Below are 14,161 nucleotides of genomic sequence, written 5' to 3'. Positions count from 1 at the left end.
CCATTTCAACCCAATTAAGCTCATACTTGTAATTTTGCTATCATACTTCCCATCCATAGATTAGCTTTTCTGCCTGGATTCCCCCATTTCAGTTAAGAAGTCAAGAATGTCCTGACTGTGCTTTCTTTTCCCTTTCTTTTCTTATTTCCTGGACATTTTTCTGGACTGTTGTTTTTTGTTTTTGTTTTTTACCAGTCCTGGGCTTGGACTCAGGGACTGAGCTTTGTTTTTGGGTTTTCTCAAGGCTAGAGCTCTACTACTTGAGCCACAGCAGCACTTGTGGCATTTTTTCTATGTATGTGGTACCGAGGAATCGAACCCGGGTTTTCATGCATGCTTGGCAAGCACTTTACCACTAGGTCAAACTTCTGGCCCTGGACTGTTGCTTTTATCCTCAATAGATTCCTATCTCCATTATCTTTTTCTCCTTATCATAAAGCCCAAACATTCCTGTTTGAAAATCAGAGAGGCTCTAATGCCCTGGCTCCTCAAATTTCCAAATAATTCAGATAGTTCAATACATACTATTGTTGAAAGCTGTTCTAAGGTGCTGGGAAAAGAAGACTTACATCTGCCACTCTGGCACTGCACAGCTACCCCAGACTAAGCATGCTTTGGCCTGCCACTGAGACTGATATGTCCCATTTCCTAAATTGTCTTTTTACCTCAGGAAGAACAGCCATCAGTATTTATTTATTTAGCCTGTCCTTGGGCTTGAACTCAGGGCCTGAACTCAGCCTGGGTGCTGTCTCTGAGCCTCTTTGTACTCAAAGCTAGTGCCCTCACGGGGACTTTTCTGCCTAGGCTGGCTTTGAACTATGATCCTCAGATCTCACCTCCTGAATATCTAGGATTACAGATGCAAGCCACTGGCACCGTGCTTTGCCTCTTAAATGGAAAGGAGGAAAACTGGCATAAATGAAATTTAAGTTGGGTCAAGGGACTGGATTTTAAGCCTGCCTTAAGGAACTAGCCAATCTTACTGGGTCCTCTATAGCTAAGCCAGATTAGGATGGATGGTGAGGGGTCAGGCATATTGGGCCTTGCTTCTGAGGTAACTTAAGGGCTGGATCTCAGATCATACACAACTGTGTATAAAAAATACATTTTGCCAGGCACAGTGGGGACCTCCACAGGCTGCTACTCTTAAGATATATTGCTAACACAGTGTTTTCAATGTCATTTCAGTGTATCACGGAGAGTGGACCCCAAAGAGCCCCTGAGTAGCCAGAGAGCAGCTTCCTCCACCCTCAAACAAGCTTCTGCTACAGCTCCTGGCCGAGAGAGTCCCCGGGAGACAAGGACACAGGGTCCAGCTGGCCAGGAGGCTGATGGTCCTCGAAGGACACTTCAGGTAGACAGTAGGACACAGAGATCCGGACGATCTCCTTCAGTGTCACCAGACAGAGGCAGCACCCCCACATCACCCTACTCCGTTCCCCAGATCGCCCCCCTTCCCAGCAGTACCTTGTGTCCTATATGCAAGACCTCGGATCTCACATCCACTCCCAGCCAGCCAAATTTCAATACCTGCACCCAGTGTCACAGCAAGGTGTGCAACCAGTGTGGGTTCAATCCTAACCCTCATCTCACCCAGGTAAGCACTCTACGTGGACTCTGAATTTACTCACATCTTATAACCATGCCTCTCCTGGTTTCTTTCTCTTTTTCTATCAGTTTCCCTTCCCTTCCCTTCCCTTCCCTTCCCTTCCCTTCCCTTCCCTTCCCTGCCCTGCCCTGCCCTTCCCTTCCCTTCCCTTCCTTCTTCCTCCCTCCCTCCCTCCCTCCCTTCCTCTCCCTCTGCCCTACCCCCCCCCCCACCTCTCTCTCTTGGTCCAAGTTTGGCCTGGTATAAAGGTGTTGGTACCAGGCACCAGTGTCTCATGTCTGTAGTCTAGGCTACACAGGAGGCTGAGAGTTAAAGATCTTTTGTTTGTTTTTTGCTAGTCTTGGGGCATGGATTCAGGGCCTGGGCACTTTTGGGTTTTTTTTTGCTCAAGGCTAGCACTCTACCACTTGAGCCACAGCATCATTTCCAGTGTTTTCTGTGTGTGTGTGTGGTACTGAGGAATAGAACCCAGGGCGACATGCATGTTAGGCAAGCATTCTACCACTAGGCCATACTTCCAGCTCCTACATGAGTTTAGTTTTTGATTTTCCCAGAGGTCTCCCAGATCCACAGCTCCCATCTTGGCCTTGTGGCTTTGTTCAAGATGCTTTGCATTGTCCTAGGATGCTTAACCAACACGTTGGGAGCTATCTTTATGCTCTAGAGGCTGAGCTCGGGTCATTTCATGTGAAATGACTTGCTTAGATTCGTTGGCTTCCTCCAGATGCCATGGCAGGGATGGGGTGGGGGTGGGGGAGCAACTCCTAGGGAAGCCTCTGTTTCTCTTCTTGAATGGCTCTATTTGGGACAGGACAGAGATTTGGCTGACTGCAAATGTGGATCTGGACACCTCTGGGATTATTAGCAGCTGGAGCTATAAAGACCCATGTTGAGGATGAGGGGGGAAGGGGAGGTGCTAAGTGAGAATAATTGTTCACAGGTCAGGCTCTATATATGCTGGGAGGTGCTGTGGGTGTGGGATGTGTGGTGAGTGAGAGGTAAGTGTGAGAGTCTGAGGAAGGAGCTGTCGGTGTGTGGGGAGGGATGACTCAATGCGTTTGGAGTCACTCCTGGACTGTGGAGGCTTCCAGAGGAGGCGTGCATGCTCGTGATCATTGCATCTGTGATTAGAAATAGGCACATCCCTGCCCTGATCAGTTAGGTAAGTGTTTGCTGCTCAGTATTGAGGACAGTGTGTAGAAGACCCGAGAAGCTCACTCCATGTGTTTCTGTGAGAAACACTGGATCTTCCATGAACAAGGGAGTCTTGACCTGTGCTCCGTGTCTCTGGGAAGAGCATCCCTTCCTTGTGCTGGTCTCATCCTTTGTTGGTTTCAGATTCCCTGAAATGCTCAATGGTGCTATAGCTGGTGGAATGGTGGATGGGGTGCCATTCATGGAGATACCAGGCTACTGCTGGGCAACCCAATCTTCACATGCCATAGCTTCTGCTTCCAGGCTACCCCCAAAGCCCAGAAACATCAGTGAGATGGGAAAGGAGCCAGTCTTTAACTTGTGCTTGGAAAAACAGTAGAGTAGGAGGGCCTTGGAGACATTTAGTCCATCTGCCTCTTTGTGCTGGGAGGAAGCCGAAGGCTCAGGGCCAGGAAGAAAAAGGGGCCTCAGACTCATGGCAGATTCACAGTATTTGGGGAATGAGCAGAACTCTCAGGCTCAAAGAATTGCTGGGCTGGACAAATGCAGTGGTTCTTTGCTGTGAGATATCTTAGAGGTTTTTTTTTTTTGTCATTTGTGGGACTTGAACTCTGGGCCTGGGTGTTGTTCCTGAGCTCTTGAGCTCAAAGCTACCACCCTACCCCTTTAGTCACAGCCCCACTTCCTGTTTCTGGTAGTTAATTAGAGAGTCTCACAGACTTTAGTGCCCAGGCTGGCTGTGAACTGTGATCTTCAGATCTCAGCCTCCTGAGTAGCTAGGATTACCTCAGAGGTATTCAGAGCTCTAAGACAAGACTGTAGTTGACTACCTTTCCTAAACTTGCTTTCAAAAACTATGTCCAGGGCTCCTGCTCCATAGCACCCAGTTTGGGAATTGATGGCCTTGCCTATTCTGCAGGTTCACAATTATGAATACTCTTCTCCTTTTCTTTGGGGGGGGGGTTGGTCTTGGGGCTTGAACTCAGAGCCTGGGCACTGTTCATGAGCTTTTCTACTCAAAGCTAGGGATCTACTCCTTTGAGCCACAATGCCACTTCCGGTTTTCTGGTGGCTAATTGGAGAGAAGAGTCTCATGGGCTTTCATGCCAGGACTGGCTTTGAACCACAATCCTTAGATCTCAGCCACCTGAGTAGCTAGGATGACAGGAGGTGACCCACCTGTGCCTAGCTGGCTTAAATTTTTATGCATGTATAAAGTCAGATGTCTGGGTGTCTGGGGGACAGGGATAGTAATCTTTTCCAGGAAACTTGGGTATACCACTCCCTTCCTTTTTCAATTAGTTCCCAGAAGTAGTCAATTAGAATAGAAGAGATTAGGGGGTGCTACCACTCCCAGCCCAGTTGCACTATCTACAGTAGCCTAGAGATCCTGTCTGGGGTCTAGTGGGGTAATACTGAACTCTGGTTGAGGAGGCCGAGCAGCCTGAGTGCTGTGTCCAGGGCATGTCAACAAAAGGTATTGCTTCCCACTAGACAGAGAGGGAGGGATCTGGAGACAAGGACCACCCAAGTGACACAAAGGCTCTGAGACCACTGGTGAAACATCTCTGTCTTTGGTGTGTGGCCATGGAAAATGGAATGTTCCCAGTATGGGTCTTGAGTAAAGACTGCCTGGTTGATGACTAACACCGCAGACCGTGAATGAGACGAACTGGGCTATAGCTGTCACTTTTCTTGGGGGAGGCTCTTTCTTTGTGGATTATTCCAGTTCAGGGCTGGTAAATAATTTTATCTGTTTGAAACCCAGTAGAGGACTTAGGGGAGGGGAGTTGTTTCTTTTTGGAGTCTGTATGTCTTTCACTTCCTACAAGAGACCTACCCTCTTAACAATGTACTGACACTCGAGACTAGAGGTGTTATCCTTCAGTCCCCATTTATGAGTTTTTGTTATTGTTGTTGGTTTTTTTTTTTTTTTTTTTTGCCAGTTCTGGGTCTTGAACTCAGGGCCTGGGCACTGTCCCTGAGCTTCTTTTGCTCAAGGCTAGCACCCTGCCACCTGAACTGTAGCACCACTTACGGCATTTTCTGTGTGTGTGGTCCTGAGGAATGGAACCCAGAGCTTCATGCATGCTAGGCAAGCACTCTACCACTAGGTCACATTCCCAGGTTCAGTCCCCATTTATAGGGCGGCGGCAAAAGAAGATGGGGGTTTAAACAATTCCCTCCCTTGCTTCCCTTTCTTCCTTCTTTCCTTCCTTCCTTCCATCCTTCCCTCATTTTTCCCTCATCCTCCTCTTTCTTCTCCCTCCTCTTCCTCCTCCTCCTTTTCATCCTCCCCCTTTTCATCTTCCTCCTCTTTCTCCTTCTCCATCTTCTCCATCATCTTTATCTTCAACTCCTCCACCACCTCCTCCTCCTTCATTTCTTCTTCTTTTCTGGTTCTGGAGCTTAAATTCAGGGCCCGAGTGCCATTCCTAAGTTTTTGTGCTCAAGAGTACCACTCTACCACTTGAGCCACTTCCAGCTTTTTTGGGGGGGGAGTGGGGTATATGTGTGTGGTTAATTGGAGATAAGAATCTTACAGAGTTTCCTGCATGACCTGGCATCAAACCTCAACCCTCAGATCTCCGCCTCCTGAGCCACCGGGATTACAAGCATGAGCCCTCAATATCCAGCTCTAATTCCCTTTAAAGAAAACTACTGAGGAGTAGACAAGGTCTCAACTGTGCCTGTTCTAGGCCAAGACTCTGCTAAAACCAAGCCAGGAGTGTTTAACTCACCACACTTCAACCCCTTTACCCAATGGCAAGCTTTAAGCCTAGGCAGTCATGCAAAGTGGGTGGTGTGGAGAAGAAGCTGAAGCAATGGCTCAGAGCCTCTCCCTTCTACTGCCTGCATCCCACTTTTTTCCGGCAAGGGCCAGGGCACCAGATGGCTCGGGGGTGGTGCTGTGAGTGTAGCACAGATTCCTCTTCTGTAGCCAGCAGCCTTGTCCCTTTTCCTCTGCCCCCCTCCAGACCACATTGCCACTTGGGCGGGCTAAGAATGAGGAGCAGGTGTTAGAAGGACAACAGTATGCTGAGGAGAGGGGAGGTGTCCTCTTCCTCAGTGGGTCAGGTCTGCAGAATGGAAGAGGCTAGCCATACAACTTGCATATTAATACTATATAGAAATTGGGGGAGGAACTCAGATCATGAGCTCCCCCTATTACTAGACAGGAATCTTCTGAAGTCTTGATTTATTCTGGCTCATTCTGGAGCAAAAGAGTTGGAGAAATCACAAATGGTGCTACAGAATAATATTGGATAATAATATTTCATCTACAGAATAATAAAATAGAACCCTTACCTTATAGCAGCCTTATATAAAATTCACCCAAAGTGAGTCAAACACCTAAACATAAGAGCTAAAACTATAAAATTCTTGTAAGAAACTGTAGAACACAATCTTCACAACATTGGATTTAGCAGTAAAGTTCTCTCTCTCTCTCTTTCTCTCTCTCTCGTCAGTCAGTCACAGGGTTTGAACTCCAAGCCTGGGCACTTCCCCTGAGCTCTTCTGCTCAAGGCTAGTGCTGTACCACTTGAGCCACAGTGCCACTTCTGGTTTTCTGGTGTTTAATCGGAGATAAGAGTTTCATGGACCTTAGTGCCCGGGCTAGCTTTGAACCACAATCCTCAGATCTCAGCCTCCTGAATAGCTAGGATTACCAGTGCCTGGCTTGCAGGGATTTTAAAGAGGATAAAGCAAGGGAAGTCAGCCTTTTCTAGACTGGAGGAAGACTGTGTAGGGTAGGGGGAAGTATAGGGAAGCCAGTCGGTCTTTGATATATTCTAGAACATAATGGATGGATCTGAGAGGGACAGAAGACTTTCCAGAGCAATGTAGAAGGATTTGAGGAGAATCCATTGCAGTGAAAGATAACAGGGCCAATCCAGCCCAACACTCCCTCCTTCTGGTCTCATCTTGATATCCAGCAGCCACAGAGGGGTTTGTGTCTCTTATTGAGAACCTGACCAGTGACTCACAGCCCAGAAAGGGATGGAGTCCTGCCTGCTGGTAGGACCCATCCAGGAATCTTTGAATTCAGCATTAGCAGGGAGGGCTCCTTTATGAGCTGATTCTATGATGTTTCAGCTTGTACCAAAATGGAAAGCCTGCAGCAAGATGTCAGTGCTGGAGTGACACTGAATGCCTGCTCCCCTAGGGAGGGGTGGGGCTCAGAGTCAAGCAGCAGCTTCCCACGGGAAAGAAGACTAAATGACATACATGCTGCTGCTGCTGCTGCTGCTCCTCCTCCTCCTCCTCCTCCTCCTCCTCCTCCTCCTCCTCCTCCTCCTCCTCCTCCTTCTCCTTCTTCCTTTGCCCGTTCTGGGGCTTGAACTCAGGGCCTGGGCATTGTCCCTGAGCTTGTTTTGCTCAAGGTTTCTACACTACCACTTGAGCCATAGCACCACTTCTGACTTTTTCTGTGAATGTGGTACTGGGGAATGGAACCCAGGGCTTGAAGCATGGTAAGCAAGCACTCTCCCACTAGACCACGCTCCCAGCCCCTAAAGAAGACTCTTAACTGCTACTGGTTCTAAGTCCAGGGAGAGTCTGTCTTAGCACTGCTCTGACTGAACTGGAGCATGAATTAAATACATTATCTCTCTCTAATCTCTGTAATATGGACAAACTTCTGAGCAGTGGTAATGAAGATCAAAAGAGGGAATATTTTGTTGAGTTTCAAGAGTTCACTCTACCAGTGTCTTTGTTGGAAGGTTCTCGAATGCCCAGTCTACCTACCTGAGCCTGGGCCCAGGAGAAACTGGGGATAGGGTGCGGTCCAGGCTCAGGATGGAAGAGGCTAGATAGAAATAGCTCTGCCCATCTGGAAGATGAGTCACTGAGGGGCGTTGAAGCAGTTTTCTTGAAGAGGTTCTATTTTAGGTGAGATGCCTGTGGCACAGCTTGGGTGAATGGGGGCTGGGGAAGAGGAAGGTTGCTGGTGGTGAAAGCGCGAGTTTTAGCTTGTGTCTTTGTTTACCTTTGTCCAGAACCAAGGTGAGTCACTCACCTCCAAAGGCTCTCCACCTGATGAAGTCAACCCACAACAACATTAGCAGAAACAAGAGTTCAGGCCCGAGCTGGCTTCTGGTGGCTTATGTCTGTAATCCTAGCTACTCAGGAAGCTGAGACCTGAGAATCATGGTTCAAAGCCAGCCTTGAAAGAACTAGAGATTACACATTCTTGGTTTCCGTAAGACTGTACTCCCGGGGCTAGGAATGTGGCTTAGTGGTAGAGTGCTTGCCTAGCATGCAAGAAGCCCTGGGTTTGAGTCCTCAGTACCACATACACAGAAGAAGCTGGAAGTGGTGCTGTGACTCAAGTGGTAGACTGCTAGCCTTAAGCAAAAGAAGCTCAGAGACAGTGCTCAGGCCCTGAGTTCAAGTCCCAGGACTGGTTAAAAAAACAAAAAACAAAAAAAACCAACTATCCTCCCCTGTGCCATAAGTACCACAATCTTGGCCACTCTGACAGTTGCTTCTCTCCTTAGGTGAAAGAGTGGCTCTGTCTGAACTGTCAGATGCAGAGGGCTCTGGGAATGGACATGACCACTGCACCTCGCTCCAAGAGCCAGCAGCAGCTCTACTCCCCAGCTCTGTCTCCTGCCCACTCCCCAGCCAAACAGCCTCTGGGGAAGCCAGAACCCGAGAGATCTCGGGGCTCAAGTGGAGCACAGCCCAGTCCCCATCAGGCTGAGACAGCCAAGGCCACCTCGGTGCCAGGGCCGACTCAAGCAGCTGGCCCTCCAGAAGTGGGAAGGATGTCTCCTCAGCCCCCTCCCCTTAGCAAGCCTTCCACAGCTGAGCCCAGGGCACCATCAGGAGAGGCCCTGGGCAAAAGTGCCACCACAGTGCCCTCTGGGCTTGGGGCTGGCGAGCAGACCCAGGAGGGCCTAACTGGGAAGCTCTTTGGCTTTGGCGCATCTCTCCTCACCCAGGCGAGTACCCTCATGTCTGTGCAGCCCGAAGCAGAACCCCAGAGTCAGCCTTCCCCCAGTAAAGGGCCACCCAAGATTGTCTTTAGTGATGCCAGCAAGGAGACTGGCCCGAGACCCCCAGGGTCAGGGCCTCTGCCTGGGCAAGCACCTGGAGCCAAGACTGAACCTGGGGCTAAAACAGGTCCGGGAGCCATGGCAAAAACTGGGGGAGCCAGTCCAAAGCATGGCAAAGCAGAACATCAGGTAGCATCTAAGGCTGCTGCCAAGCCAAAGACCACGCCGAAGGAAAGGGTCACCTGTCCACTGTGCCAAGCCGAGCTCAATGTGGGCGGCAAGGGCCCAGCCAACTATAACACCTGCACCACCTGCAAACTCCAAGTGTGCAACCTGTGTGGCTTCAACCCCACACCCCACCTGGTGGAGGTAAGAGATCTGGGCCAAGCATGCTTGCTTAAACCTTGGCAAGGGGTCAGGGCCCGGGACAATAGTATCATTGGAACAAGAAAGATCTGAGCAGGCTGGGTTTACAGAAACTAATACTATAGAGAGATTGTATTCCCTTTTCTGGCCTGCCTTAGGGGTCAGTCCTTCTGATGAGAAAACGAATCGGTACAGTGGGTGGGAGTAATGGCGCCTTATAACCTAGTCTAGCTGATTAGTGGCTTCAGGCTGATTGGAGTTCTGAGCTGTCCATCCCATTTCCAGCTACCATGAGTGTGTCCTTGATGAAAGATGCCAACTTCTTCTGCATAGGTAGGCATCGCCTGAAGTCTCATTATGTTCTTGATCTATGATCCTCTCTAGGATAGGGATTCGAAGTCTCTGAGGCAAACGGCTATGCCCCAGGCCTACCGTGGGACCTGAGTTTTCTCACAGTCCAACTGACAGCTACTCTCAAGCCTCTTCTCTGAGGGTCATGGATATTAATAATATTTACCTATCAAAGTCAAATGGGCTCGATTAAGGGCTGCTTCTGAGGTTGCTTAGAGATACTATACTCCTCTTATCCACAGGGAAGTTGGAAGGAGAGCTGGGGTTGGGCCAAGTATCTTCACAATACTAGCTCTAGGGAAGGGTACTGGTTACTGTGCAGAGCTAGGTAAGAAAGGAATAGACCAGGGAACCCATTCATCAGCCTGTTGGGGCTTATCACAATGGCTCTTTTCCTCAGCTTCTCTAGCTGTAAACAACAAAGTAACAAAAATAAAACAAACAAAAAACTTTTCTCACCAGGGTTCCGGTGGCTCACATCTGTCATCCTAGCTACTGAAGAGGCTGAGATCAGAGGATCACAGTTCAAATCCAGCCTGAGCAGAAAAGTCTATGAGACTTAGCTCCAATTAACCACCAAAAAATGCCAGACGTAGAGCTGTGGCTCAAGTGGTACAGCACTAGCCACAAAAGCTCAGGACAGCATCCAAGCTGAGTTCAAGACCCAAGACCAGCAATATATATATATATATATATATATATATATATATATATATATATTCCCCCTTATTTCCAATAGGGAGTCCAAAGCACATGAAAGAAGAAGCAATAAAATTGACCCCCCCTTTTTTCTTTTGAAATTTCCTTTGGAAAAAAATTACCATAGTGCTGTTAGTGAGTCATTTCATAATTAAGAGTTGTTGATTCCAACTTTTTTTTTACCTATTTATCTCTTTTAAGGATAATAGTACCCTCTGACTTAATTTTTTAATTAACTTTCTGTTCAAAATAGTATGGAGTGAATTAGTAGAATTAGAATTGCTATAGCTACATTACCAGTCTCAGTATGATTGCCAAAATTCCAGCTGTACCCTTGAGAAGCTGAGCCTCCTTAGGCAAAAGGCCTGGCATCTATGGTATGTGGGGTTGGGTCTGAGCTTACGGTAGGGCCATCAGGTGAAGCTGGCACAGTTGCCTTGCTTCTGATCTTCCCCTTGGGGTAGTGATTTTAGAGAGCCCTGTCTCTTCCCATGTAGAATAAAGGCAATAATACTGCTCTTAGGTTTCCATGAGAAACAGGTGTGGTACTGCAGATGCTTACACAAGAATAGTTGCAATGAGAGGAAGGAAGCATTCTCACAAATCCCTCACAGTGAGTGTGGGTATTGTAGTCTGCTCAAGCTGTTGGTCTCATGAAGAACACCACACAGGGAATAAACACTTATAAATAAGTGCCCAGGGCCTGGGCACTGTCCCTGAGCTTCTTTTGCTCAAGGTTAGCACACTACCACTTGAGTTACAGCACCATTTCTGGCTTTTTCTGCTTATGTGGTACTGAGGATTTGAACCCAGGGCTTCATGCATGCTAGGCAAGCATTCTACAACTAAGCCACATTCCCAGGCCCATCAGGTATCTTTTTTTTTTTCCTGGAGGTTCTCATTCTCTTACCTCTAGCTTCTAGTCTGGCAATAGAGCTGAGAGTAGGTAGGTTGTCCAGGAATCTGGCTTCAGGATGACACACAAGCCAGCTCCACAGATTAAGAAAATATATGGATTTCAAGTTTATTCAGATAATAACAAAGAGTACAGGAGGATAATCCAACATTTGTAAAGTCCATCTCATCTTTCACTAGCTGGCAGGCCTTGTGCCTGTGAGGTGTTCCTCTCTCACTCATTTCCCTTCACCTTTCTCACCCTAAAATAATACCCTGCCAGTGGCTCACACCTGTAATCTTAGCTACTTGGAAGATGGAGATCTGAGGATTACAGTTCAAAGCCAGCCGAGGCACGGAAGTCTGTGAGATTTTTATCTACAATGAACCACCAGAAAACCAGAAGTGGAGCTGTGGCTCAAAGTGGTAGAGCACTAGCCATGAGCTGAAGAGCTCAGGGCCAGCTCCCAGGACAAGAGTACAAGCCCCATAATGGACAAACAATAAATACAATAAAAAATAATCCCCTGAACCAAGCAGCTCCACCTCACGTATGCACATCTGTAACATCTACCTGAAGGTGATGGTTGTCCATGGAGAGATTTATATACCTTCCTGCCCATGCCCCAGAAAGAAATGGAAACAGGGAACAAGTTGTCTTTAGAGCCTTCCCATTGTCCATCTTCTGTCTCTTCACTGAGGGGCCAAGCAAAGGGGCAAGCAGGCAGCAGTTTCCATTAAGACTAGGGCCCAAAGTGAAGAAGAATCTGAAAGACTGTACAAGTAAATGAATGAAGTGAGGGAATGGATGGCTAAGTGAATGGAAGACCAAGGGAATGGATGATCAAGGCTGGAGGTAGGGGTATGGTGGTTTGAGAGTAAATGAGAGGAAACTAAATGAAGAAATCAGGACCTCAGCAACTAGGGATATTCCAGCCCCTAGTCACAGGCATTTGATATGGCTTGCCTTCTATCTATTCCCAGAAGACCATGGCTCTGCCCCTCCCAGCCCCAGTTCCTTGTACTTTTTTTTTCTTCCAGCTCCCAGAGAGCTGGGGAAGGGCCTCCAGCAGCCAGGTCAAGTGCTTATTTTTAGCTTTTACTTCACACACCGCCTCCTGCCCTCCCTTTCTGGCTGCTTGCTAATAGCAGAACCAGGAACAACATAACCACCCAGTCAGCCTTTTCTGCAACCTGGCTACCTCTATAAATATAATCTGTGAAGAAGTAAAGTCCCCCCAAAAGCATGTGATCGTAGGTGACATACTCTGCTGAGGGTTTTTACCATCAGCTCAGGTAATCAGGCCTCTATAGGGGCTGGCCCTGAGTTCGTAGAATTAGATTTATCTCCTTAATCCACATCACTAGATACCCTTGTAGGGTCTGCAGCCCAGAGATGGGAGCTAAGGCTTACCCAGTCCCCAGTGTGGGCTAGGGCAGATGAATCAACTTCAAGAGACCTTTTGTTGTTTGTGTGCCCAGCCTGGAGCTTGAATTTAGGGCGTAGGCATTGTCCCTAAGCTTTTGTTCTCAAGGTTAGCACTCCACCACATGAACCATAGCTCTCCTTCTTGCTTATTTGATGTTTACTTGGAGATAAGAGTCTCACAGAGGGGCCAGGAGTTTGGCCTAGTGGTTAAAGTGCTTGCCTAGCATGCATGAAGACCCGGGTTCGATTCCTCGGTACCCCACATACATAGCAAAAAGCCAGAAGTGGTGCTGAAGCTCAAGTGGTAGAGCTCTAGCCTTGAGAAAGTCCAAGGACAGTGCTCAGGCCCTGAGCTCAAGCCCAGGACTGGCAAAAAAAAAAAAAAAAAGAGTCTCACAGAATTTTCTGCCTGAGCTGCCTTTGAACCATGATCCTCAGATCTCAGTGAGAAGCTAGAGTGAGATTACAATATTAGCCACTGGTGCCTTATGTGCTCCTCCCTCTCCCCACCCTCCTTTGTGCAAGTACTGAGGTTTGAACTCAGGGCCTGGGAACCATCCCTTAGCCTTTTCACTGAAGACTGGCACACTACCATTTGAGCCACAGCTCCACTTTCAGCCTCTTGCTATTTAACTGGAGATTAAATCTCCTGGACTTCCCTATCTGGGGCTGACTTCGAATCACAGTCCTCAAATCTCAGCCACCTGAGTAGCTTGAATTATAGACATGAGCCACCAGTGTCTTGTACTGGTCTTTGTGATTTTCCTCAACCTTTCTTTTGCTTCTTTGCAGAAAACAGAGTGGCTCTGTCTGAACTGCCAAACTAAGCGGCTAATGGAGGGCGGTCTGGGAGAGCCGACTCCACTGCCACTGCCCAAATCACAGCAGCCCCCTGCAGGAGTCCCTCACCGTGCAGCTGGAACAACTCCCCTGAAGCAGAAAGGGCCACAAGGGTTGGCCCAGCCATCAGGCCCCTTGACTGCCAAGGCTAGCCCCCTACCCACCAAGGCCAGCCCCACGCCTACCAAGGCCACTCCAATGGCTACCAAGGCCAGCCCCACGCCTACCAAGGGCAGCCTCCAGGCCAAGCCTCCCAGGGCTTCTGAACCCAGTAAGACCTCAAGCAGTGCCCAGGAAAAGAAGGCAGGAGTCCCTGCAAAAGCTGAGCCTGTGCTGAAGCCATCTCCAGAGACTACCACAACCCCTGGAACTCCTAAAGTGAAGAGTGGGGTGAGAAGAACAGAACCTGCTACCACTGTCATCAAGGCTGGTCCCGAAGCCCCCAAGGGTGGGGAGCCAGAGGTCAGTTCCCTAGCTTTCTAATGGAATAGGGCTGATCTTCCTGGAGGGCTGAGGTATAAATCTGTGGATGCTATAGAAGAAGAAAGCCTAGATGAGGTTTGGGTAGGCCCTGTGATTCCAAGGTTTTTTGTTTTTGCGCCAGTCCTGGGCCTTGAACTCAGGCTATCCTTGGGCTTTCTCAAGGCTAGAGCTGTACCACTTGAGCCACAGAACCACTTCCGGCTTTTTTCTATATATGTGGTACAGAGGAATCAAACCTGGGTCTTTGTGCATGCTAAGCAAGCACTCTACCACTAGGGCACATTCCTAACCCCTGATTCCAAGTTTGAGATTGCTCCTGCCTCTGACACCTTG

The 14,161-nt window shown here is 48.5% G+C and overlaps 1 protein-coding gene across 1 annotated transcript in view; it reads left to right on the top strand.

Annotated features, from left to right (window-relative positions):
* The window catches only part of Bsn (bassoon presynaptic cytomatrix protein), a 55,037-nt gene that overhangs the window by 23,596 nt on the left and 17,280 nt on the right, over nt 1-14,161 (top strand). Inside the window, exons 2-4 of the mRNA XM_090323188.1 lie at nt 1,189-1,597; nt 8,266-9,135; nt 13,298-13,807. Of these exons, the coding sequence (XP_090179314.1) occupies nt 1,189-1,597; nt 8,266-9,135; nt 13,298-13,807 (1,789 nt within the window). The remainder of the gene's footprint in view (nt 1-1,188; nt 1,598-8,265; nt 9,136-13,297; nt 13,808-14,161) is intronic.

Source organism: Megascapheus bottae, chromosome 32 (assembly GCF_031878675.1).
Source record: "Megascapheus bottae isolate mThoBot1 chromosome 32, mThoBot2.hap1, whole genome shotgun sequence".
Lineage (NCBI taxonomy): Eukaryota > Metazoa > Chordata > Mammalia > Rodentia > Geomyidae > Megascapheus > Megascapheus bottae.
This window is presented reverse-complemented; position numbering and strand designations above follow the sequence as displayed.